General features: G+C 40.2%; 1 protein-coding gene across 4 annotated transcripts in view; it reads right to left on the bottom strand.

Moving 5' to 3' along the window:
* inpp4b (inositol polyphosphate-4-phosphatase type II B) overlaps nucleotides 1-24,703 on the bottom strand; it is a 917,060-nt gene that overhangs the window by 33,207 nt on the left and 859,150 nt on the right. For all 4 annotated transcript variants that reach the window (XM_060851719.1, XM_060851718.1, XM_060851720.1 and 1 more), the window contains one exon: nucleotides 21,934-22,088. In XM_060851719.1, the coding sequence (XP_060707702.1) occupies nucleotides 21,934-22,088 (155 nt within the window). The remainder of the gene's footprint in view (nucleotides 1-21,933; nucleotides 22,089-24,703) is intronic.

Below are 24,703 nucleotides of genomic sequence, written 5' to 3'. Positions count from 1 at the left end.
TATGGATAGAGCATATCTTTCCTTTCTAAACTGCTCCGCCAAGACATCCAAAGGAGTTTTTGAGAAACCTGTTTACTCATTTATTCACTCAATCTTCCACAAACAGTTCCAGTATTAGCTTCAACCAGAATGCACTTGACCTTGCAGACTTGCTTTCAGTAGGGCTGGTCTTGCACAAACATGGGACCCATGTTGAAGCATAGAGCCCATCATCAGCATATTTAATGCTGACAGCATCCAACAATTATATAGATAATTGGGCAGTGCCAATTTGGTATGCTGCTTGTGTTATGATGTTGTGGATAAATTACTACAAGCCACCTTTAATTTGGCTTGTTAAATAACTACATAGACAACCGAATACTGAAACAATTACTTAAAATTTATTGCACGTAGGAACCAAATAGGATCCCCCAAATAAACAAATTGAACCTCACAAAAGTCAACTTAACGATTTCTTGATTAATGGTGGAATTTAGCTTCAATTTCAATAAAACAGTCTCTGTCTCTGGATGCCCAGGGTTCAATCCTTGTGCAGTGTTGTTCTTCGAAGTTCTGTTGCTGAAGAATCCCAGAGTTGAATACTTACACAATTTTCCTGTCTTTCAAAGTTGAGGTGTGATATTATTAATGATTCTTTCATCCAAAATATTGATTACACTTCAGGAGTCTTCAAGTCTGTAGCTTGCTGTCTTATCAGAAGTAGCTTCCCTGTTCCTTGTCACATTTGCTGTTAGCTGTCTTTCAAAACACAGTCTATCCTGGCATTAACCCTTTATCTCAAGACATTCTTTCTGCAGGCAACCTTAATTGTCCATTTATTGCTATCCAACTTACGTTAATTCGTCTCTCCCAAGAAACAGTTTGCCATCTTTCTTCCCAGGAATAGCTGATTGCTTTCAACTCCTGGATGTAACATTTTGTCCCCTAACAGTTTATTCTACATTGAGTTGTTGCTGATTCTTCCAATCCAGGAACAGTTGTTAAAGTTCTGAAGCTTACACTATCACACAGACAATGGTTACTAGTTAATCATTCATCACAATCCTCTTGCAGAAGAAACTACATTTTCCCCATGGACGTACAATTGAAATATCTTTATTTTGTTATAACATATATAAAATTATGATGTGTCATTGTCTACTAAGTTGTTAAGAAGTAACTTATCTGTGATTGACCACATTAAACTCTCACTATCATTAAAATGAGTGTTATACAAAATTAAGGATTCTGGAGTTTGGTAATGAACAACAAAAAATTGAGATGTCATACATTAGACAAATTAAGGGAGGAATGATAAGCAAAGGCTGTTAGGATAAATACAGTCAGGAACATTCCCTCAATCTTGGGAGGTCAGAGTGATTTCTGGAACCAATTAAAGACTGACAGCCTTTAACATAGTTAGGTTCAACCAGAGAGTGCAAAGAGATAGTGAAGATAATGAATCAAAGATGATAGTTCAAGGCTGGGCAACACATGATAATATCTCATAAGTGTGTAATGCCTTTAACGTAGATAAACATTCCAAAGCACTTTACAGAGACATAATCAAGGAGGGATGTTTGACCAGGCAGAAATTTAACAGAAGGGAATTTAACCCTCAGGACCAAAGGCATGGAGACTGGGAATGGGGATTCTGGCACATAACAGTGTCAGGAGACACCTAGCCACCCCCGAAAAGTTTCCATGCAGACACTCAAGAGGTGGCCTCTATTCCCCTTACAATCTCCCCATCTCACTCCACTCCTCCAGGGACAACAGAATCCACTGCCAAGGGTTCCTCCATTCCAACTGAAGAACCAAGGAGTACACTCACATGCAGAAGGAGTTGGGAGGAAGAATTAGAAGAAAACTTACGGAGGACTTTTTGGTGACGCAGGTGAAATTGCATTACACACTGTTTGGCATTTTTAAAATAACAGGTCACTGCTTTCACCTAGACTTGGTTGTTTGTCACTAAGTGTCTCTCTGAATGTAACTGTCTCCAGCATAAGGCACAGGTAACTTGTTATCCACCTGGAGAGAAAGTTCAGAATGCTTCAGTGCAGATATCCAGGTGTCCTTGTGCATGAATTGCAGAAATCCTGTGTGTCGATACAGCAGGTAATAAGGAAGGCAGATGGAAGTTTGGCATTTGTTGATAAAAGAATAGGGTATAATATTAGGGAAGTGTACATAGCTACGTATAAGGCATTAGTGAGATTGCACCTGAAATATGTCTACAATTTTGGTCCTTTTATTTGAAGAAGAATGTAATTGTATTGGAGCTGGGGCAGGTATCAGATCTTGTGGTAGGAGAGCATTTTGGTGATAGTGACCACAACTGTCTCACATTCTACATAGCTATGGAGAAGGAGAGGATTAGGCAAAATGGGAGGATATTTAATTGGGGAAGAGGAAACTAAGATACGATTAGACATGAGTTAGGAAGCCTGGACTGGGAGCAATTGTTCATTGGTAAAGGCACTATAGACATGTATAGACTGTTTAAGGAACAGTTGTTGTGAGTGATGAATAAATATGTCCCTCTGAAACTGGCAAGAAGGGGTAAGATAAAGGAACCTTGGATGACGAGAACGGTGGAGCTTCTCGTCAAAAGGAAGAAGGTAGCTTATATAAAGTTGAGGAAGCTAGGGTGGAGCTCAAAAATGGTCTGAAGAGTGCCAGGAGGGGGCAGGAGAAAGGCTTGGCAGAACAGATTAGGGAGAACACAAAGGCATTTTACACTTATGTGAGGAATAAGAGAATGGTCAAAGAAAGAGCAGGGTTGCTCAGGGATAGCATAAGGAACTTGTGTGTGGAGTCTGAGGAGGTAGGGGAAGCCCTAAATGAGTTTTTTGCTTCTGTCTTTACGAAAGAAACACACTTTGTAGTGAATGAAACCTTTGAAGAGCAGGTGTGCATGCTGGAATGGATAGAGATAGAGATAGAGGAAGCTGATGTGCTGAAAATGTTGTCAAACATTAAGATTGACAAGTCGCCAGGCCAGACTTGTCCACGGCTGCTTTGGGAAACGAGAAATGCAATTGCTTCGCTACTTGCAAAGATCTTTGCATCCTCATTCTCCACTGGAGTCGTACCTGAGGACTGGAGAGAGGCAAATGTAATTCCTGTCTTCAAGAAAGGAAATAGGGAAATCCCCGGCAATTACAGACCAGTAAGTCTCACGTCTGTCATCTGCAAGGTGTTAGAAAGGATTCTGAGGGATAGGATTTATGACCATCTGGAAGAGCCTGGCTTGATTAAATACAGTCAACACGGCTTTGTGAGGGGCAGGTCATGCCTCACAAACCTTAGAGTTCTTTGAAGATGTGACTAGAAAAGTTGATAAGGGTCGAGCTGTGGATGTGGTTTGTATGGACTTCAGCAAGACATTTGATAAGGTTCCCCATGGTAGGCTCATTCAGAAGGTCAGGAGGAATGGAATACAGGCCAACAGAAGACAGGGAGTAGTAGAAGGAGGAAGATATTCTGCCTGGAAGTCAGTGGTGAGTGGTGTTCCACAGGGCTGTGTCCTTGGGCCTCTACTGTTTGTAATTTTTATTAATGATTTGGATGAGGGGATTGAAGGATGGGTCAGCAAGTTTCAGATGACACAAAGGTTGGAGGTGTTGTTGACACTATACACGGCTGTTGTAGGCTGCAGTGGGACATTGACAGGATGCAGAGATGGGCTGAGAGGTGGCAGATGGAGTTCAACCTGGATAAATGCGAGGTGCTGCATTTTGGAAGGTCAAGTTTGAAAGCTGAGTACAGGATTAAGAATAGGATTCTTGGCAGTGTGGAGGACCAGAGGGATCTTGATGTGCAGGTACATAGATCCCTTAAAATAGCCACCCAAGTGTTCAGGGTTGTTAAGAAAGCATATGGTGTTTTGGCTTTCATTAACAGGGGGATGGAGTTTAAGAGACATGAGATCTTGTTGCAGCTCTATAAAACTTTGGTTAGACCGCACTTGGAATACTGTGTTCAGTTCTGGTCGCCCTATTTTAGGAAAGATGTGAATGCTTTGGAAAGGATTCAGAGGAGGTTTACCAGGAAGCTGCCTGGACTGGAGGGCTTATCTTATGATGAGAGGTTGACTGAGCTCGGACTTTTTCATTGGAGAAAAGGAGGAGGAGGGGGACCTAATTGAGGTATACAAGATAACGAGAGGCATAGATAGAGTCGATAGCCAGAGACTATTTCCCAGGGCAGAAATGGCTAACACGAGGGGTCATAGTTTTAAGGTAGTTGGAGGAAAGTAGAGAGGGGATGTCAGAGGCGGGTTCTTTACACAGAGAGTTGAGAGCATGGAATGCATTGCCAGCAGCAGTTGTGGAAGCAAGGTCACTGGGGACATTTAAGAGACTGCTGGACATAAATATGATCGCAGAAATTTGAGGGTGCATACATGAGGATCAATGGTCGGCACAACATCGTGGGCTGAAGGGCCTGTTCTGTGCTGTACTGTTCTATGTTCTATTTATATTACTCCTCAATCACTAGTGAATAATAATAACTCTTGCTATCGATCTATGAGCTTTCTGAGATAGCAATACCGCCTTCAAGCTGCAGCAATACTGTGAAATGAATGTGTCATGAGATAAACTTTAGTTTAGCCTGAATGTCTAATTGCAAGAACCGCACAGTGGAATAAAGATCATAAGATCATTAAAAAATAGGAACAGGAATAGCCAATTCAGCCTTTCAAGCCTGTCCTGCAATTCATTTGGATCATAACTGATCCAATGTTCCTCATGTCTATTTTCCAGATTTTTCCCCCATAGCCCTTGACTCCCCTAATAATCAAAAATCTATCTATCCACTTCAGCCTTAAATATGCACAACTCTCTACGGCAAGGAGTTCCAAAGACTTACAACTCAGAAAAATTCCTCCTCATCTTAAGTTGGCACCCCATTATTCTGAGATGATGCCTTCTGATCCTGTTCTCTCCCTTGAGGGGAAACATCCTCCAACCATTTACTCTGTCAAGTGCCTTAAGAATCCTGTATGTTTAAATCAGATCAACTTTCATTCTTCCACATTCCAGTGAGAAGAGTCCCACCTACTGGATGATCTGAACTGCCTCCAATAAAATGATATCTTTCCTTAAGTAAGGGAAACCAAACTGCACACTGTACTCCGGACAGTTGTTTTACCATCAGCTTGTACAGTTGCCATGAGACTTCCTCACTCTTATACTTCAACTCCCTTGAAATAACACCAACATCCCATTTGTCTTCCTGATTACCAGCCGTACTCATGTCCGAAGTTTTTGTTAGAAACAGCTTCACCTTCTCAGCATGGAATGAGGAGTATGATGGCATCTCGTTTAAGTTACAATGAATTCTGTTAGATTTGTGGATATCATAAAAAAGAGCAGAGATAGAGTAACAATTGCTGAACAAAATGCTAAATATGCAGCTTTGGATAATAGTACAGACCTTTACTGCTGGGATAATTAGTTCAGAAAATATAGAATGTCATGATATTATGCTTGTAATCAAGGTTATATGTATCAAATACAAAGTACCATTTAGGTTATTAATCTTGTGTGCATGTACCACAGGTAAAGAAAAGTTAAGGCTTAGATGTAAAGTCCCAAGATTGAATAGCCTGCTAAGTTAATCTGTCTTGTTTCTATGGGGAGGAGGTCTTGTGGTGCAGTCACCCTTGCCTCTGAGTCAGAAGCTCAGGATTCAGGTCCCACTTGAGGATGTGGCAGCCAAGAAAGAAATGTACATTTTTTTATTCATTTGTGGGATGCAGGCGTCACTAGTTGACCAGCATTTATTGCCCATTCCTAGTTACCCTTGAGAAGATGGTGGTGAGCTGCTTTCTTGACCTGCTGCAGTCATCCTTGCTGTAGGCTGACCCACAATGTCCTGAGAGAGGGAATTCCAGGATTTTGAGACAGTGACAGTGAAGGAAAGGCGATATATTTCCAAGTCAGGATGGTGAGTGGCTTGGAGGGAAACTTGAAGGTGGTGATGTTTCTGTGGAACTGCTGCCTTTGTCTTGCCAGATGAAATTATGAATTTGGAAGGAGTTGTCTAAGGATTTTTGATGAATTTCTGCGTGTACCTTGCATATAGTACACATTGGTTTTACTCAGCATGGGGGTGAAGGCCAGGATACTTGCGTTTGTGGTGCTGGAGGGAATCTAACAGAATTCATTTCCCTGGAGGGAAATGTCCAGGTGAGCCTCAGGTCAGGGTGGAAGGTGTTTGTGAAATTGATGAACTGTTCAACTGCCTCATGGGAACATGAGGCAGCCCCAACGCAGTCATCAATGTAGTGGAGGAAAAGGTGGGGAATGGTGTCAGTATAACTACAGAATGTAAATTGTTCCACATATCCAACAAAGAGGCAGGCATAGCTGGGACCCATGGGGGTCCCATGGCTACCCCATTGGTCTGAAGGAAGTGGGAGGATTCAAAGGAGAAATCATTGAGGGTGAGGGCCAGTTCAGCTAATCAAATGACCGTGCCATTTGAAGGGTACTGGTTGTGTCAGCTGGAGAGGACTTTTTCATGGTGGATGGACATGTACAGAGACTGGATGTCTATGGTGAAGATGAAGCATTGGGGGTTGGGGAAACGAACATCGTGGAGGAGGTGGAGACTGTGGGTGGTGTCCAAAATGTATGTGGGGAGATCCTGTAGCAAGGGGGACAGGACGTTGTCAAGGTATGATGAGATACGTTTGATGGGGCAGGAGCAGATGGAGACGGTGGGTCGACCGTGGCAGTCAGGCTTGTGAATTTTGGGTAAGAGGTAGAACCAGGTGGTGCGGGGTTCCCAGACTATGAGGTTGGAGTCTGTGGGACTCAGAGGTGATAAAGTTGTGCATGGTCTGTGAGATGATAGTTTGGTGATGGGAAGTGAGGTCGTGGTCGATGAGGTAGAAGGAGGTGGTGTCCGTGAGTTGGCACTTGGCTTCAGCGGTGTACAAGTTATCATGAAAAACTGACATTGCACCCCCTTTGTCCACTGGTTTGATGGTGAGGTTGGGGATTGTTCGGAGGGAGTGGAGGGCTGCATGTAGTGAGGGTGAGAGAATGGAGTGGGTTAGAGGGGTGGACAGGTTGAGTCAATCTATGTCACGGCGGCAGTTGGAGATGAAGAGATTGAGGGCAGGTAACAGACCAACACAGGGTGTCCAAGTGGATGGAGTACGTTGGAGATGGGTGAAAGGGACTTTGGAGGACGGGTGGGAGTCCTGATGGAAAAAGTAAGCATGGAGACAGAGGCGGCAGAAGAAAAATTCAATGTCGCAACACGTGTGAAATTCGTTGATCTGGGAGTGTAGTGGTATGAAAGTGAAATCTTTACAGAGGACTTATCATTCATCCTCAGTGAGGGGGAGGTCTGGGAGGATGGTAAAAACAAGACAAGGCTGGGGATTCGGACCTGGTGTAGATTTGGAGTCGAGAGTGGGGGCGGATACAGTCTCTGGAGTAGGTGTGGTCATGGTATTATGAGTGAACATTTGAGAGAAGATCTCTGGGACACACACACACTAAACAACCCCACTGTCCTGTGGCTGACGATTTCAACTCCGTCTCCCACTCCACCAAGGACATGCAAGACCTAAGCCTCCTCTACCGCCATATCCTAGCCCCCAAAGCCTGGAGGAAGAACACCTCATCTTCCGTCTTGGGACCCTCCAACTACTTGGAATCAACGTCAATTTCACCAGTTTCCTCATCACTCCTTCCCCCCATTTATCCCAGATCCAACTCTCTAACTTGGCACTGCCCATTTGAACTGTCCTATCTGTACATCTTTCTTCCCACCCATCCACTCCACCCTCTGCTCTGATCTATCACCATCACTTCCCACCTTCATCTAACTAATGCCTTCCTCGCGAACTTCTCCCCAGCCCCACCCACCTCCCACTGATCTCTCAGCCCCCTTGGCAACTTCCTCCACATTCCTGATGAAGGACTTATGCCTGAAACATCGACTCTCCTGCTCCTCGGATGCTGCTTGACCTGCTGTCCTTTTCTAGTACCACATTTTTTGACTCTGTCTCCTACTGGAGATAGTCATTGACTGGCATTTATGTGGCATGAATGTTACTGGCCACTTGCCAGCCTGAGCCCGGTTATTCTCCAGATTTTGGTGCATTTGAACAATGACTGCTTCAATATTTGAGGAGTTGTGAATGGTTCTGAACATGGTGTGATCATCGGTGAACAAATCGGTGATTGAGGTAAAGTCATTGATGAAGCAGCTTACGATTGGGCCTAGGACACTACCCTGAAGCTGAGATGATTGACATCCAACAACCATGACCATCTTCCTATGTGTAAGGTATGATTCCAAACAGCGGAGTGGTACCCATTGATTACAGTTTTTCTGGGACTTCTTGATGCCACATTCAGTCAAATGCAGCCTTGACATCAAGGGCTATCATTCTCACCTTAGCTGAGGGGCCATAAGTGGAACCCAAACTGGACGTCACGTGAGAGGTTATTGATGAGTAGGTGCTGCGCAATAACACTTAACGATACCTTCCGTTACTTTATTGATGATCAAGAATAGATTGATGGGGGGGTAATTGATTTGAATATGTCCTGCTTTTTGTGTACAGGACATACCTGCACAATTTTCCACATCGTCCGGTAGATGCCAACGTTATAACTGCAATGAAAAAGCTTGGCTAGAGGAGCAGCAAATTCTGGAGCACAAGTCTTCAGTACTATTGCTAGAATGTTGTTAGGGACCATAGACTTTGCACTATGCAGTGCCTCCAGTCATTTCCTGATATCACATTGAGTAAATCAAAGTTCTGAAGACTGATATCTGTACTGCTGAGGACCACTAATGGAGACTGAGATGGATCATCCACTTGGCACTTGACTGAAGATTGCTGTCATGCTTTCGCCTTATCTTTTGCACTGATGTGTTTAAGTCTTCATCAGTGAAGATAGCGATACTTGTGCAGCTTCCTCCATCTTGAGTATTTAACCTGAAGCCATGAAACTTCATGAAGTTTGGAGTCAATGCTGAGGATGCCCAGGGCAACTCACTCCCAACTATCACTGTGCCTGCTCCTTTACTGTCTTGTCAGTGGAACAGGATATATCCAGGGATGATGATGGCGGTATCTGGAGATAGTCACACTCACAGAGTCATACCTTAAAGACAACATCAGGCTGTTACTTGACTAGTCTGTGAGCTAGCTCGCCCAATTTAGTACCCAAGATGTTCATAACTTGGTCAAACAGGTTGAATATCAACTTGGAAATACTTCCAATAGGACGCCAATGGCATTTGATCAGAATGGGAGAGCTATATGCAGAATGTAGCAAACCACTGCTGTATTCTGCCAGGCATAATCATGGACTAACACTGGAGTCTAGACATTGTGTTTGGAAAGAGCAAGAGAGAGTAGGGAGAAAATTTCACATGGAAGTCACTTGGGCAAGATATTGACTTTCAGTCCAGCCGATTTAAAGCAGATAGGGATTAAACTTTGAACTTTCTTGGTTGTATCTAATCATATAAGCCATCAGTGAACTGTGGAGAGTTAGGTCTCAGGATATTGGTATTATTGTCTATCACTCCCATATCACACCTCCATACAGAAGTATTCATAATTGTTATATAGTTTGCGTAACTCTACAGATGAAAGTTGATTGCTGTGACAAAAGTTGGGTCAATACCACAGAGAATATAAATAATGAATAATTAGATTAGATTACTTACAGTGTGGAAACAGGCCCTTCGGCCCAACAAGTCCACACCGACCCGCTGAAGCGCAACCCACCCAGACTCATTCCCCTACATTTACCCCTTCACGTAACACTATGGGCAATTTAGCATGGCCAATTCACCTAACCTGCACATTTTTGGACTATGAGATGAAACTGGAGCACCTGGAGGAAACCCAAGCAGACACGGGGAGAATGTGCAAACTTCACACAGACAGTCACCTGATGCAGGAATTGAACCCAGATCTCTGGCACTGTGAGGCAGCAGTGCTAATCACTGTGCCACCGTGCCTCATAATAATGAAGTCTTATATGTGGATTATATATTTAATTCAGAACTCATTCCAAATACCCACAGAATCTGCTACAATTTAAGTTGATGTTGTCCTAGGTATTTTCAATGCTAAGACACCACTCTGTATAGCATTCATGGAATCCTTACAGTGTGGAAGCAGACCACTCGGCCCATCAACATCACACTGACCCTTAGAAGAGCAGCCCATCCAGACTCACCCCCACTGCCCTATCCTATCCCTGTAACCCTGCATTTTCCATGGCTTATCCACCCAGCCTGCTCATCCCTGCACATTATGGGCAATTTAGCATGACCAATTCTCCTAAGCTGCATATCTTTGGACGAGAGGGGAAACCGGAGCTCTCAGAGGAAACCCATGCAAATACAGGGAGAACTCGCAAACTCCAAGTGGACAGTTGCCTAAGGGTGGAATTGAAACTGGGTCTCTGCACTGTGAGGCGGCAGTGCCAACCACTGAACCACCATGCCACCCATTCAGTAGCTGCTATATAATATTTTCAATATTAGCCTGTTCTGAGGAATCTTGCCAGCAGATTTCCGTTAATTCAAATGAATGAAAATATATTTTCAGTTACTAACTTTTTCCCCAAGAACTGAACTTCTTGCTGTTCAAAAATAACGGTTTGAAAAAATCTTCATAAGATTTACAAGGATGTTACCAGGGAGAGGTTGAATATGCTGGGGCTGGAGTGTCAGAAGCTGAGGGGTGTACTCAAAAGGTTTATAAAATCACGAAGGGCGTGAATAGGAGAAATGGACCAAGTCTCTTCCCTGGGTGGGTGAGTACAGAACTAGAGGGCATAGGTTGAGGGTGGGAGGGGAAAGATATAAAAGGACCTAAAGGGGGCGGTGTGTATATGGAATGAGCTGCCAGAGGAACTGGTGGAGGCTGGTACAATTGCAATATTTAAAAGGAATCTGTATGAGTATATGAATAGGAAGGGTTTGGAGGGATATTGGCCAAGTGCTGCAAATGGGACTAGATCAGGTTGGGATATCTGGTCGCATGGAGAAGTTGGACCAAATGGTCTGTTTCCGTGCTACATCTCCATGACTCTAATTATATATTTCATAACACAATTGATTAACAATAACCTGATTAATTTAATCACTAAATGATCTTAAGTATTTTTCAGCACCTTCACTAAATTTTTATTTGGAAGGCCTCTGCCTTTACCATCAAGATTTATAAATGCTATCTCTATCCAGGGCTAGGTTCCATGAAATTTACTGATTTTCCATGATATCTCAATACATGGGTGTAGGTCAGATGACTGTGAAAACAGTAAAATAAACATAGAAGGGAACTAATGAGATAAGTTATCAGGAAGGCAAAGATGCCAGATATTCAAAGACAAAAAATAAATAAATGTAAGTGTATTCAGCACTTGAGGGAGAGGAGGGACAGAGGATGGGAAGGAAGGGAAGGTTTGCACTTACGTAGTGCTTTTATGACCACCAGATAGTTCAGGATTGTATAGTTGATTAATTATTTTTTCAAGGATAGGGACTCTAGCAATGTAGGAAAATAAACCCGTGAATCCTCCTTCCCCAATCCTTGCCTCTTCCCATATGTGATATTCCCATGGATAAAATACAAACAAGGAGAATAGTCTATTTGGCCCCTTCAGTAAGATTATTCTTGATAGGTGTTTCAAATTCCACATTCCAATCTACCCACAACAATCTTAGATTCCCTATTTAGCTCAATCCTAAAAATATTAATCAAAAAACTTCTCTTGAGGCAAAGAATTCCAAAGTCACAAAACCCTCCAAGAAAAAAAAAGTTATCTTTGTCTAAAAGGGTGATCACTAATTTTGAAATAGTGCCACCATGCTCTGGACTCACAAAAAATGGGGAAATATCCTTTTCTTGTCAAGACCATTTATCAACTTACTAATCATTCTTTGTCATGTTGGCAACCTGCAGTGTGGAGTTCTAGAGGGAGCAGTCCTGGGGCTGTAACCTGTTTATATATCAATGATCTGGAGGAAGGAAGTGAATGTACCTACTGTAGCCAAGTTTGCAGACAACAGAAAAATAGGTAGAAATGCTGATTGGGATCCAGTTTACAGTGAGATATTGATAAGTTAAAATGTTGGCAAATGAAGTATATAATATGGAAAAATATCGAGTTTAGTTTATAAAGGTAAACAAATGATTATTTAAACAAAGAAAAAAACTGCAGAAAGCCAGAAAGCAGAAAAAAGGATTTGGGGAACTTGTGCATGAAACAGAGAAACTTAACACACAGGTGAAGCAGGTAATCAGGAAGGCTAATGAAATGTTGGCTCTTTTTTGAAGGGAGTTGGAGTATAAGAGTAGAGAAGGTTTACTGCAAATGTACAAGGTTTTGGTGAGGCCACATTCGAAGCAGTTTTGGTCCACTTACTTCAGGAAAGATATTTCATTAGAGGCAACTATATTTAAATTAATCTAGTCCCATTTGCCAGCATTTGGCCCATATCCCTTTAAACCCTTCCTATTCATATATCCATCCACATGCTTTTTAAATGCTGTAATTGTACCAGCCTCCACACTCCCTCTGGCAGCTCATTCCAAACATGCACCATCCTCTGCATGAAAAAGTTGCCCCTTAGTCCCTTTTATATCTCTCCTCCTCACCTTAAACTATGCCCTCTTGTTTTGGACTCCCTAACCCTTGGCAAGAGAAGGTTCACTCGGATGATCCACATATGGAGGGACTGCCTTAACAGCAAAGATTAAGCAGGTTGACACTCTACGCATTGCAATTTAGAAGGACGAGAGGTAATGTCATTGAAATATATAGGATTTTTTTGGGGACTTGACATGGTAAATACTGAGCGGATGCTTCCCTTTAAGGAAAAGTCTAGGACCAGACGGCATAGTCTCAGAATTAAGGGGCATTAATTTAAGACGGAGATGAGAAGGAATTTCTTCTCTCTTAGGGCAGAGGGAGGTGCGGGGCAGAATCCTTCAGCATATTTAAGATAGATAGATAGATAAAATCTTGATCAGAAAGGAAATTAAGGGTAAGGGGGAAGGTCAGGAATTTGGACATAAAGCGCATTGGATTGGCCATGATCCTTCTGAATGGCAGAACAGGCTGGAGAAGTTGAATGGCCTACTCCTGTTCAATCTAGTCACCCTTATCTTCTAAAGCTCAATGGAAACAGGGTGCATTTGTCAAATCTTTCCTCACAAGATAATATCAGATATCGATATCAAAAATCTCTGAACTTAATATCCTTTTCCATATTTACATCCTTTCCCATTTCTACATCCTTTCTGTTGTTGATGGTTCTTTTATTTTTAGACTCTCTTCATCCTGTCTTAGCCCAAACTACTATGAGCTTAAAATCACAATTAAAATAAATCTGATCATTAACAGAACTCCGTTTTACAAAAAATGTTTCGGATCCAATAATAAAATGTCCTTAAGATTTGATGTTTTGAAATCAGTAAAATTATTTCAGAATAGAATGTATTGACAAGAATTCAATATCAGAAACGACTTGTTTTTTAGTTAACCAATATCAGCATCCTAACTTAAGAATTTAGGATTGCAGTCATTTAGATGTGATTTAATGGAATTTAAGATTGAGGCCACAAATCTTTTAATCTGCTTATGAATATTTAATTTTAAAAATAAATTCCATTATAAATTATAATTATGATTATTGCATCACAGAATATCATATTTCTGACATGTACGTTGCCTTTATAATTTGTCTCTTTAGCAGGAAAAGATTGACGTTCTTTGTTCATTGTATATTAACAAAAAACAAACTCTATTAATTTTCTTATACTGAATACTTATGGTTCAATTTATGGATCAACTAGGTAAAAACAATGACTGCAGATGCTGGAAACCAGATTTTGGATTAGTGGTGCTGGAAGAGCACAACAGTTCAGGCAGCATCCGAGGAGCAGCAAAATCGACGTTTCGGGCAAAAGCTTTATTCCTTATGGATCAACTAGACTTGTATGCAGCATATAGTGCATTATAACTCAAGTAATTCATTTTTAAACTTAATTAACACCATAATGTTTTTTTCATTAATTGGTCATAGTCATTTGGCATGGGAACAGACCCTTCAGTCCAACCAGTTCATACCCACTATAGTCTTTTTTACACTTGAATAACAAAACCAAACCGCACACAGTGGTTGAGATGTGGTCTCATAATTTCAAAAGAACTGATACATAGCACCTTTGTTTTTATGTTCAATTCTTCTTATAATAATGGACAATAAAGATAAAGTCACCATTGTCCCAGAGGATTGTAAGATTCCTCTCTCATCAGGGAGAGGTGATGGGGTCACCATGCCTTAGGTGAAGGGCAAGGTTGAGAACATGGGACCTTCATTGTAATCTCAACCAGTGCAGGGATTGAACCCATGCTGTTGTTATCACTCTACATTGCAAACCACCTGTCCAGCTAAATGAACAAACTGACTCCAGTATTAAAGGATAACATTACTTTAACTCTCTTAATTACTTGCTGAATGTGCATACCAGTCTTTTGTCACCCATAGACTAAAACCATAAGATCGCTTTGTATTTCAGAACTCTGTAGTCATTCTCCATTTAAGTTATTCTCTGCTTCTTTTAATTCTTGCTGCCATCACATTGAACACCTTCACAAATTTTTACATTATGTTCCACCTACCAGACTTTTGCCAATTCACTCAACCTATCTACATCAGTTTTATCTATATCATTATGTCCTTTTCACAACCTATTCTTCTACCTAATTTTGTGTCATCTACAAATTTAATTATCATGCCTTCATTCCCCTCATTGAAATCATAGAAATAAATTATAAAAAAACAGCGATTTCAGGAGAGACCATTGTTGGTCTCATTTACGTATATTCTGCTTTCTGCCATTTTCTGTGTACAAGTAGGCTTTTAAGTGGCAGCTTGCCTAATCCATTCTGGAAACTACAGTACAATATTTCCATATTCCCTTTTATCTACTGTGCATGTTATTCCTTCAAAGAACTCCAATAAATCAGTTAAATATAATATCCTTTTCATAAAGCCATGATTAACATAGGATTTTCTAAGTGGACATAGAAGTCCTCTTCAGTCAATTCTCGAAAGCTTCCTCTGCTATGACCTAAATATTAACATTACCACTCCCAGTGTCAAACTTCATTCAGTACTTCTACCTTTCCATCCAGCTTTATCCCATTCTACCTTCCATAACTGCTTAATGCTCCCCCTTGTCTCTACTTATTGGCACTGTGGCATTAACAAATCTTTTGCTTTTCACTCTTAATTTTATAACCCTATTGTCCTTTGTTCATGATTATTATATATAGCATACCAACGACTGGTGGCTTGTGCTCAGGGCAAAGTGGTAGAATTAATTTTCCTTTCTATTCTTTTTAAAAAATCTTAAATAGGTTAGATACCCTGTGGTGGGAGCACTGCAACATAAACAAAAATCAAATAGTCAATGGAAATTTACAGATATCCTCCTTTCTGTGCTGACTCTATGGGCCTATTTAAATTAGAAGTGGTAGAGTGGTAGAGAATAAGCTATTATTATGTCTTCTATGTAAGAATAAATTTTCTTACCCCAGATGTAATCTACTGCATGATAGCAAGAGGTAGCAGTTACATTGACCAGTTATGCATAATTACAAAGACTATCTGCAGCCACGTTCAAAACAGGTGTCTCCGTGGGGATCTCATGCTAAACATCCTTTCCATCCAAAGACTCCATCTTCAGATTAAGAGGAACTTTCAGAGCTATTATCTTATACAAAATTATCTTCCAAGCTTTTCTTCCCTACAATTACATTTACGCATTCAGGAAACACGACTCCATCTCCACCACAAGTTTCTGAGCTCACAAATTCAGGCAGTCTAGAGATTTTGCAATTCTTTCAGAACATATTTGCTTCTGACTTAGAAGACTAAGCCTTTTGCTTCTTGACTGTTGACATTGATTCTGGTCTTCACCTTAATTGGTTGTGAACCAATTACTTGCAGAAGGATCTTTCGTCTCTTGGATATCCTTTGCAGTGGACCACATTTCTGCTAGATCTAATATTTGCCTTCATTCAACCTCTGTGGATGTGTTCATGGTAAGTTTCACATCCTCAGCTGTGTTCCTAAATGCATAATTTGGTCCTGCGCTCACAAAAGAGGATACAAAACAAATCAGAGAAATGTTGGGGAAAACAGGGTTTAGTAAGAGGGAGGAACTGAAAGAAATCAGTATTATGGGGAAATGATGTCGGGTAATAACTCCCCAAGGCCTGAAAATTTGCATCCCAGAGTACTTAAGGAAGTGTGTCTAGAAATAGTGGATGAATGGTGGTCATCTTCTATAAATGCTGAATTAGTTCTTACAGATTAGAGGGCAGTTAATCTCAATTTAAGAAGGCAAGTAGAGAGAAAACCAAGAATTATTGACTAGTAAGCCTGGCACTGATAGTGGGGCAAGTGCTAGAGTGCATTACAAAAGATTTAATAGCAGAGAGCTTGGAAAACAGTGGCAGTATCAGACAGAGTCAGCATGGATTTACAAACGAGAAATGTACTGGCAGAGGACACAACTGGTAGAGTTGAAGGGGGAGCAGTGGACGTCATTTACTTAACATTTCAGAAGGCTTTTAACCAACTCCTGTATATCTCATCAACATGTAAAATTAAAGTACACAGGATTGGGGATAGAACATTGAGATGGATAGAAAACTGGCTGGCAGAGATAAAAGAAAGTGTAGGAGTAAACAGGTTTATTTTTTCTGAATGACAGGCAGTAATTAGTGCGTTATCACAGGGCTAAGTGCTTGGACCTCAGGTATTCACAATGTATATTAATAAATTACATAAGGAACTGAATATAATATCTTCAAATTTGCAGATGACAAAGCTGGGCAGGAGGAAGAGCTGTGAGGAGCACACAGAAGATTAAGTGTGATTTCTACAAGCTGAGTGAGTGGGCAACTGCATGTCAGATGTGGTATAATGTGGTTAAAAGTGAGATTATCCACTATAGTACCGAAATCAGGAATGCAGATAATCTGAACTACTATAAGTTGAGAGGAATGTGCAACATGACCTGGATATTGTTGTACAACAGTCAAAGGTAAGCACACTCATGCAGCAGGTGGGAAAGAAGGCAGCTGGTATTGTGACCTTCATAGAGAGAAGTTTCAAGTGCAAGAGCAGAGATGTCTTGCTGCAATCATATAGGAATATTGTGTGCAGTTTTGGTCTCCTTATCTGAGGACAGAAAGTTTACCAGATTATTTCTTGGGATGGCTACAGTTGCATTAGAAGAGAGTAAACAATTAAGATCATATTCACTGGTGTTCAGGAGAATGTGGGGGTGGAGGGATCTCATAGAAAGGGGACTAGATAGGGTAGACGTAGAAAAGTGTCTCCGATGACAGAGGAGTCCAAAAAACAGTCTAAGGTTTCAAGGTTTAGCATTCAGGACTGGGATGACAAGAACTTTCTTCATCCAGAGAATGGTAAGCCTGTGGAGTTCACTACCATAGAAAGCAATTGAGGCCAAAATATTGTATAACGTCAAGAAGGAGTTGGCTACAGCATTTAGGGTGAAAGGGATCAAAATATTGGTTTGGGGGAGGGGAGGGGAGGGGAGTGGTGGGGTTGGGTGGGTGGAGCGGGAACAGACAATTGAGTTGAATGATTAGTCATGATCATTGTGAAGGGTGGAGCAGGTTCAAGAGGCCAAATAGTCTATCCCTTCTCAAATATTCTATTTTTGTATGTTATAAATCTGCATTGACCTTCAAATTGATGGGACACCTATTGACATACACAAGTTGTCAAATTTGAATTCATTGGATCTTTCACTTTTCTGAGGAATTCTTTGCATACCTTTTCTAACAAAGGTATATTGTCTGATATGCGTACCCTTTTCAAAGGATATATCCCGTGCAAATTCAGTAATGATGTTCAACTGACAGGCATATATGTGTGTGAACCAGGAAGATTTTTAAATAAAATGACAAATGTTTGACATGTTTCAGTGGTAAACAAATGTTGAACAATTTGAACATGCCAGTGCTTTGACTGACTAAAGGTTATTTATAGCACAAATGCAGCAATATCAAAATGGAAAGCAACAAACAGAATAGCAAATGTAATACTACAACTCAGGCAAACAAACACATATGGACATCAGAAACATAATCTAACTCTTTAGTTGCTACCATCTGTCCATCCATGTTTCTGCTCAAAGCAATGTGACAGCATTTAGAGATATAATCTATATTCAAGTTTAAGACAGATACATTAGACTAGCTGCAAATTTGTACCAAAATAAATGAAACTTGGCAATATTACCTAAGATCGGTGGATTTATTGGCAGCAGAAAATTTATTAACTTTCATTCAATCATCATTATGCAATGAAATATTGGTTTACATGTACCATGAAGTCAAAGTAATTATTTTAAACAGCAACATTGAAAATGATCCAAACCAGTTTCACTGCATTCTGCATATGTTTGCAACATTTATAGATTGTGAAATTATTCATGAAAATTTACCACATTTCCTTCAAAGAAATTGAAGCATTTGTATTCAATATTGTAGTGAGAAAGAAAAGCCGGTACATTCAAACACAATAGTACACAGCTTGTAAGAACATTAATCAATATACATATTCTAGCTGTAAATAAGCTGTATGATCAAATCTGCAGTTTTGCAAAATTCCATATCTACTTGACAAAGACTGACACAAGTTATTATCCCCTTTCCCATGATTAGTTTTATTGCCAATATGCAATATACTATGTGTTATACAAGCTGAAAGGGCCATTTTAGTTCTCTTCCAATGTTGTGGTCTATTTGATGAATTTCTACAGATAATATTATTGTGTAAATTTTAGCAAAGAAAATATGAGTAACATGTGGACAGGAGCAGGCTACTTAGCCTCTCAATCCTGTCATCATATAATCAATTATTACTAATTTGCAAGCCAAGTCCGTTTCTTTCTGTCTTTGATTCATGTTCCTCTCTTAACTTTAATCTAACCAAAATGTATCAATCCCTGTCTTAAAAATTAGAATAGATGCTGCACCTAGAATCTTTAACAAAAAACTTCACAGGTAGGATTTCACATTTTGTGCCAGGACACCGATAATGAGTTAAATTGGGGGTCCCAGCACTGCGCTCACAGGGAACAGTCACCAATACGTAATCTGAAGATACGCTTGGCATCCAATTAAGGAGATTGGGATGCTTCTTGAAGCTGGACAATCAGTAGGAGGCCCTCCAGCAAGGAAGGACTTGCTGCTTGCCATTGCAAATTAGGGAGACAGAGTGAGGACATCTCTCAAATGAGACACCCTTTCAGCAGTTTTAAAAATCATGAATTAAGACTGTTGGGACTTTATGCAGGCCAAATCCATCCACACAGTTCCTGCAGTCAAACTTGTAGCCAGATAGGTGAGGAGGGATTCTCAGTGTTTGTCCGCAACACTGGTAGTCCAATTTTGCCAATCAACTTCTGATAATTGGCCTTGATTACCAAACGATTACCATACCAAACATATGCAACCTCATAATGTTACCTTTTAAACTCTGTTATCATCCTACTGAACCTTCCTTGTGAAAGCAAGACATCCTTTCTGATGTATAACATCCAGAACTGAATTCAATACTCCAGATGGTATTTGACTTAATCCCTGTAAAATTTGCTATTACTGATATGGTCCCCACCTTAGCTATATATTCCTTTATTGACTAACCTGGACATGGATTCTTTATGCAGCAACAACAGAAATGCAAAGAGGACCTGGGAAAGCTGCTTTCCCAAGATCTCTCACTCTTACACCTACATGCTGCAGAATCAGAGAAGCTGGAGAAAGGTATCTTTACCAAGAATGCAAGCAATTTCAAATGCATGCATGCATGCATTAGGCCAAGGAAGTCAGCACAAGTTTATGGTGTCCCCCTATATGTGAAGATTGTACAAAGTCAAGAATCAAAGGATCTATGAAGACAAAAATGGTGAGAATTATAACACTTTTACGTACTGCCCTACAACGGACTTCTATGGCACTGTCCTCCCATTAATAGATTAATAGAGCTGGCAACTCCAGGCCCCTCTGCATTGTTCTAACTACACCTTCTCCAGGGCAATTAGGGATGGCAAATAAAAACAGTGGCTGAGCCAGAAACAACCACATCCCTCAACAAGCTTTTTAAAAATGATAAAAATAACAGATTGCCATGAAAATCCATCATTTCCACTCCTACTGAAGTTACCAGGTTGTCCAAAATGTCTCCATGGTTCACAAATGTACTTTAAGACAGGAAATCTCCTCGGTATCAAGCTGTGCTCAGAGTCAGTGACAGCTGAATCTAACTTAGCATCATTGACAGTAACGGACTCCCAGCCTCACCTCATCCTGATTGAATCTGCCTGTTATTTCTTTCAGTTTTATGTCAAATACTATTAATTTTCTGGCATAGTTTACAGGTGACTCCACATACATGACTTCTAACTGCCTTTTGAAATAATGGAGTAAGGCATTCAGCCGTATCAAAGTTGCTACAGAGAAGTCATAGAAGAATAAAGCCTGGTCGATAAACATGCACTGAACTCACTTCCTCAGAACATTGTAGATGTACTTACTCAACATGGCCTGCAGTGGATAAATAAGGTTGCTCATCACTTTTCAAGGAAATTGAGGGATAGGCTCCTCACAAAGTAATTTTAGAGCATCTCCTGTTAATAAGATGCCATACCACTGGCCTTGCTCGAAAACTACATTCATCTTCCCCTAAAGCAATGAATCTTCATTTAGTTGATGATTCTTCCTGACATTTATTTTGTCTTAATCAATCTGTATGTTTCACAGCATTCCTGCACTATGCTTCTTAATAGCAATGACCTCTTCAGTCACTATTCAACCATTTTCACTTTTCTTTTGATTCATTCAACAATTGTGCATTCAACAATTTTCTTCAAGTTGCCTACTTCAATGTACACTGTTTATTCCTTGTGTGGTGAAATAACAGGGGCAATGAAAATTTGGCTTCTTCCAGAGAATACCATTCAGCTTATTTTTATGCACTATTGCTAAAATGATTGTTTTATTTATTCTAAGTCAATAAAGTAATCAAATCACCAGTGTGGAGCTTCCTCTGATCATTATAGCACTGTCTATATAAAGCCAAGAACTGATTTGTACTGAGTGAAGGATAATTTACAAGAGTAATCCTTGGCACAGAACACAAAATGCTAACTTCCCTTGCCAATATGGAGACCGGAGCTCAATTGCAACATGCAGACAGGTTCTTTGCTTTCCCGTATAATCAATAATGTAGAAACTATGGACTGAATGCTAATAAAATCATACAATGTCAAAACATTAGTAGATATGCAAGATGTGGCTTAATTGAATGCTTTGGTTCATCAGGAAACTGCATTAAACATCAGATTCTGACTTCATACTTCTATCTTTATTAAGAGGAAATATAATCACCATATTTTATGGACAAAATTAAATATTAGCAAAGGACAAAATTGGTGGTAATAGGATAGCTACCCAATGTTTAACAAATCTAAAAATCATTCCTATTGATTTTTTTTTACTTAGTTTCAGGAACTGGGTATATGAGTATAATTAAGTCTTTATGAGTGGACTCAACCCATAAGCAAGCTTTGCACTTGAAAACTTAGGAAACACTAAAGCTCTTTCAGATTATTGTACTTTGTGAAGAATATATTCAGAAGTAAATGTGCCAATTTTTTATAAACCTATTTTCTAATTATTTGTATGACCAGTAATATCTTTCTACTTTGAAGCCACAATTTTACTACTCTTTTTCTGTATAAATTGACACAATTTTGTTCAACTTTATTTATCATGAAGCCCTATAATTGTGCTGCTAGTAATTATACAATTATACTGGAGAAATGCCTACCTCCTCATGCAGTCCAATGCTCTGGCAAAATAGTCTGGGTGTAGACTATGCTCTTCTTGAAGAATCACACATTGTTCCAATGTGACTGACATGGATGTCCTGTCTTTGGCACTTTTACAGCTTGTGACGCGTATTCCGTTTAACCTTCGGCAAATCTAAACAAGATTTAAAACAACTTGAATTACTGAAACTGTTCTCGGAATTCTTTCATTGTCTTTGTAAAACAGCAAATTATTGTTCGAATAAATTGTAAGCGCAAAGGGGTCAGAATTCCAAAATTAGGGACCGTAAATATAATATAATCAACAATAAATCCAGTAATGTACTCAGGAGGGGTTTCATTTCTTTACTCAATGTGATAAGAATATGAAACTTGCTAATGTTACAACACAGAGATAGCAAGCCAGACCAAATCAGACTTGCTGCTACTGAATTTGCAATATAATGAAATTGAAATATTTGATGACCTTCAAAATTGCCCAGTTGTTCCAAATCAGGCTTTAAGAATAACAGATATCAGGCACCAAGTTTATAACTTAAACAGAAATTAACCATTAATTATTAATACTGGAATCAAAAGATGTGGCGCTGGAAAAGCACAGCCGGTCAAGCAGCATTCGAGGAGCAGGACAGTCGACAGGACAGGAATATTAATACTCGAACTTTAGGAGATCAAACCTAAACAACAAAATAATCTAACTAATGTCTATGATATAAACACAATCTTCATTGATTGTAATTTCCACAGATACAAATACAGACATATAGACAGATAGAGACATTAATGGATAGATTTACAGGAAAAGAGTCATAACTGGCCAGTTTGATAACGGTTTCAAAAATGAATATCATGTCTTTTTGACATTCCTTGAGTGATGGTTGAATTGAAGGCCTGACTTTTGAAGTGACAGGTCAATACAAACAGCTTCCAGCAAGGCCCAAGGAATATTCAATTATTTCCTATAAACTAGGATTATTTTCTCAGAAAATTCAGTAATCCTTCAACTGAATGCAAAATGAGTCAGAGTAAAACTTGAACACAGCTTCCGAGTGCCCAGCCTTCTGTCCAAAAAAAATCACAGTCAAAACCAGTTCAATTTATGGTTTATCTTTCTTTTTCACATTCTCTGTGGTTGGCTGACTAACACTCTTTGATTGACCAATGCAACATTCAACCAACTGCATTCAAAAGATTGAAAATAACTCATGGTGCTGAATCATCTGCAATGTTTTTAGAACAATAATTCACCTGCAATTATCTTTCCAGGCCAGTTCCCATTAAGAATCATCACTTTGCTTGCCCTTTCCTCCTTTCTAAAACAAGCTGCTGCTCAAAGCCCAAAGTAACTTAAGCTAAAAACACCAAAGAACTGGGGACACTAGAAATCAGAAATAAAAGCAGAACTTTCTGGAAAAATGCAGTGAGTCAGGCATCTGTGGAGAGACTGTGGAGTTAACATTTTGGGTCCAGTGACGCTTCTTCAGAGCTGATTTTATCTTGGAAAAGGTTGCTGTAAAAGCTGAGGATGGAGTGGGAGGTTTGCAGGAGAAGTAAATGATAGGTGGAGCTGGAGCCCAAAGAAAGGAAAAAAACAGGCAAAGCAATGGGTAATTGTCACCCTGGAAGAATCAATAGCTGCTAATAGCTGACAATAGGTTGTTTTTGCTAGCAGCCCATGTGATGACAAAACCTGGTGTGTGAGGATTGGTGTAAGGATATGGGAAAAGATGCTCAGGCTCTAAAATGATTGAACTCAATATTAAGTCCTGAAGGCTGCAGGATCCCCAATCACAAAATGAAATGCTGTTCTTCTAGTTTGTGCTGAACTTCACTGGAACACTGCAGCAAGTCCAAGACAGAGGTGTTGACCAACAAACACAGTGGTGTGTTGAAATGGCAGGCAACCAGAAGCTCAGGGTCGTTTTTACAGACAGAATATAGATATTCCGCAAAGTGGTCATCCAGTCTGTGTTTTGTCTCCCCTTGTTAGAGAAAAGCAGAGAATACAATAAACCAGATTGAGGGAAAGTGCTTCACTAACAAAGTGTGTCTGGGGCCTTAGGTAGTGAGGAGGGATGGTAGATAGGTGAGGTTCAGGCCTTATTTTCCAGGAAGATGCAGAGAGCTCAGAGACCATGCTGATGGGGGATGGACATGTAAAGGGATTGCAGTTTCACGGTGAAGATGGGGCAGCTGGAAACTGAAAACTTGAAATTCTGATGTGGATGTAAACCATCAGAAAAATTGTAGATCTAAGTGGGAAGAGACTATACAAGAAGAAAAAAAATCAAGTCGACGTAGGAAGAGGTGATTCCTTTGGGGCAGGAGCAGGCAGAAACAATGGGTCTTCCTATGCAGTCCTGTTGTGGATCGAGTTCAATAATTTCAGAGCCTGAGCACCTTCTCCCATGTCCTTACCCCAAACCCCACACACCAAACCTTGGCATTGCATGGACTGTTATCATAAATACCCCTCTGTCACATTAATGGTCTATATTGGCAGCTACTGAATCCCCCAGGCTGACCTTTACCCATTCCTTTGTCATCACAAACGCTTTTCTCTCTGGGCTCCAGCTTCACCCATTGTTAACTTCCCTCCACACACATACACATACCCCCAGCCCCACCTTCAGCATATCTACCATCTTTTTCTAGCTAAAATCAGTTCTGGAGAAGTGACACTGGACCTGAAATATTAACTCTGCTTTCTCTCCACAGATGCTACCAGATCTGCTGAGTTTTTTCAGTATTTCTGTTTTTATTTTTCAA

The sequence above is a fragment of the Hemiscyllium ocellatum genome, chromosome 36 (assembly GCF_020745735.1).
Source record: "Hemiscyllium ocellatum isolate sHemOce1 chromosome 36, sHemOce1.pat.X.cur, whole genome shotgun sequence".
NCBI classification, from domain to species: Eukaryota; Metazoa; Chordata; class Chondrichthyes; order Orectolobiformes; family Hemiscylliidae; genus Hemiscyllium; species Hemiscyllium ocellatum.
Note: the sequence above shows the minus strand (reverse complement) of the source record. Positions and strands in the feature narration are given on the sequence as shown.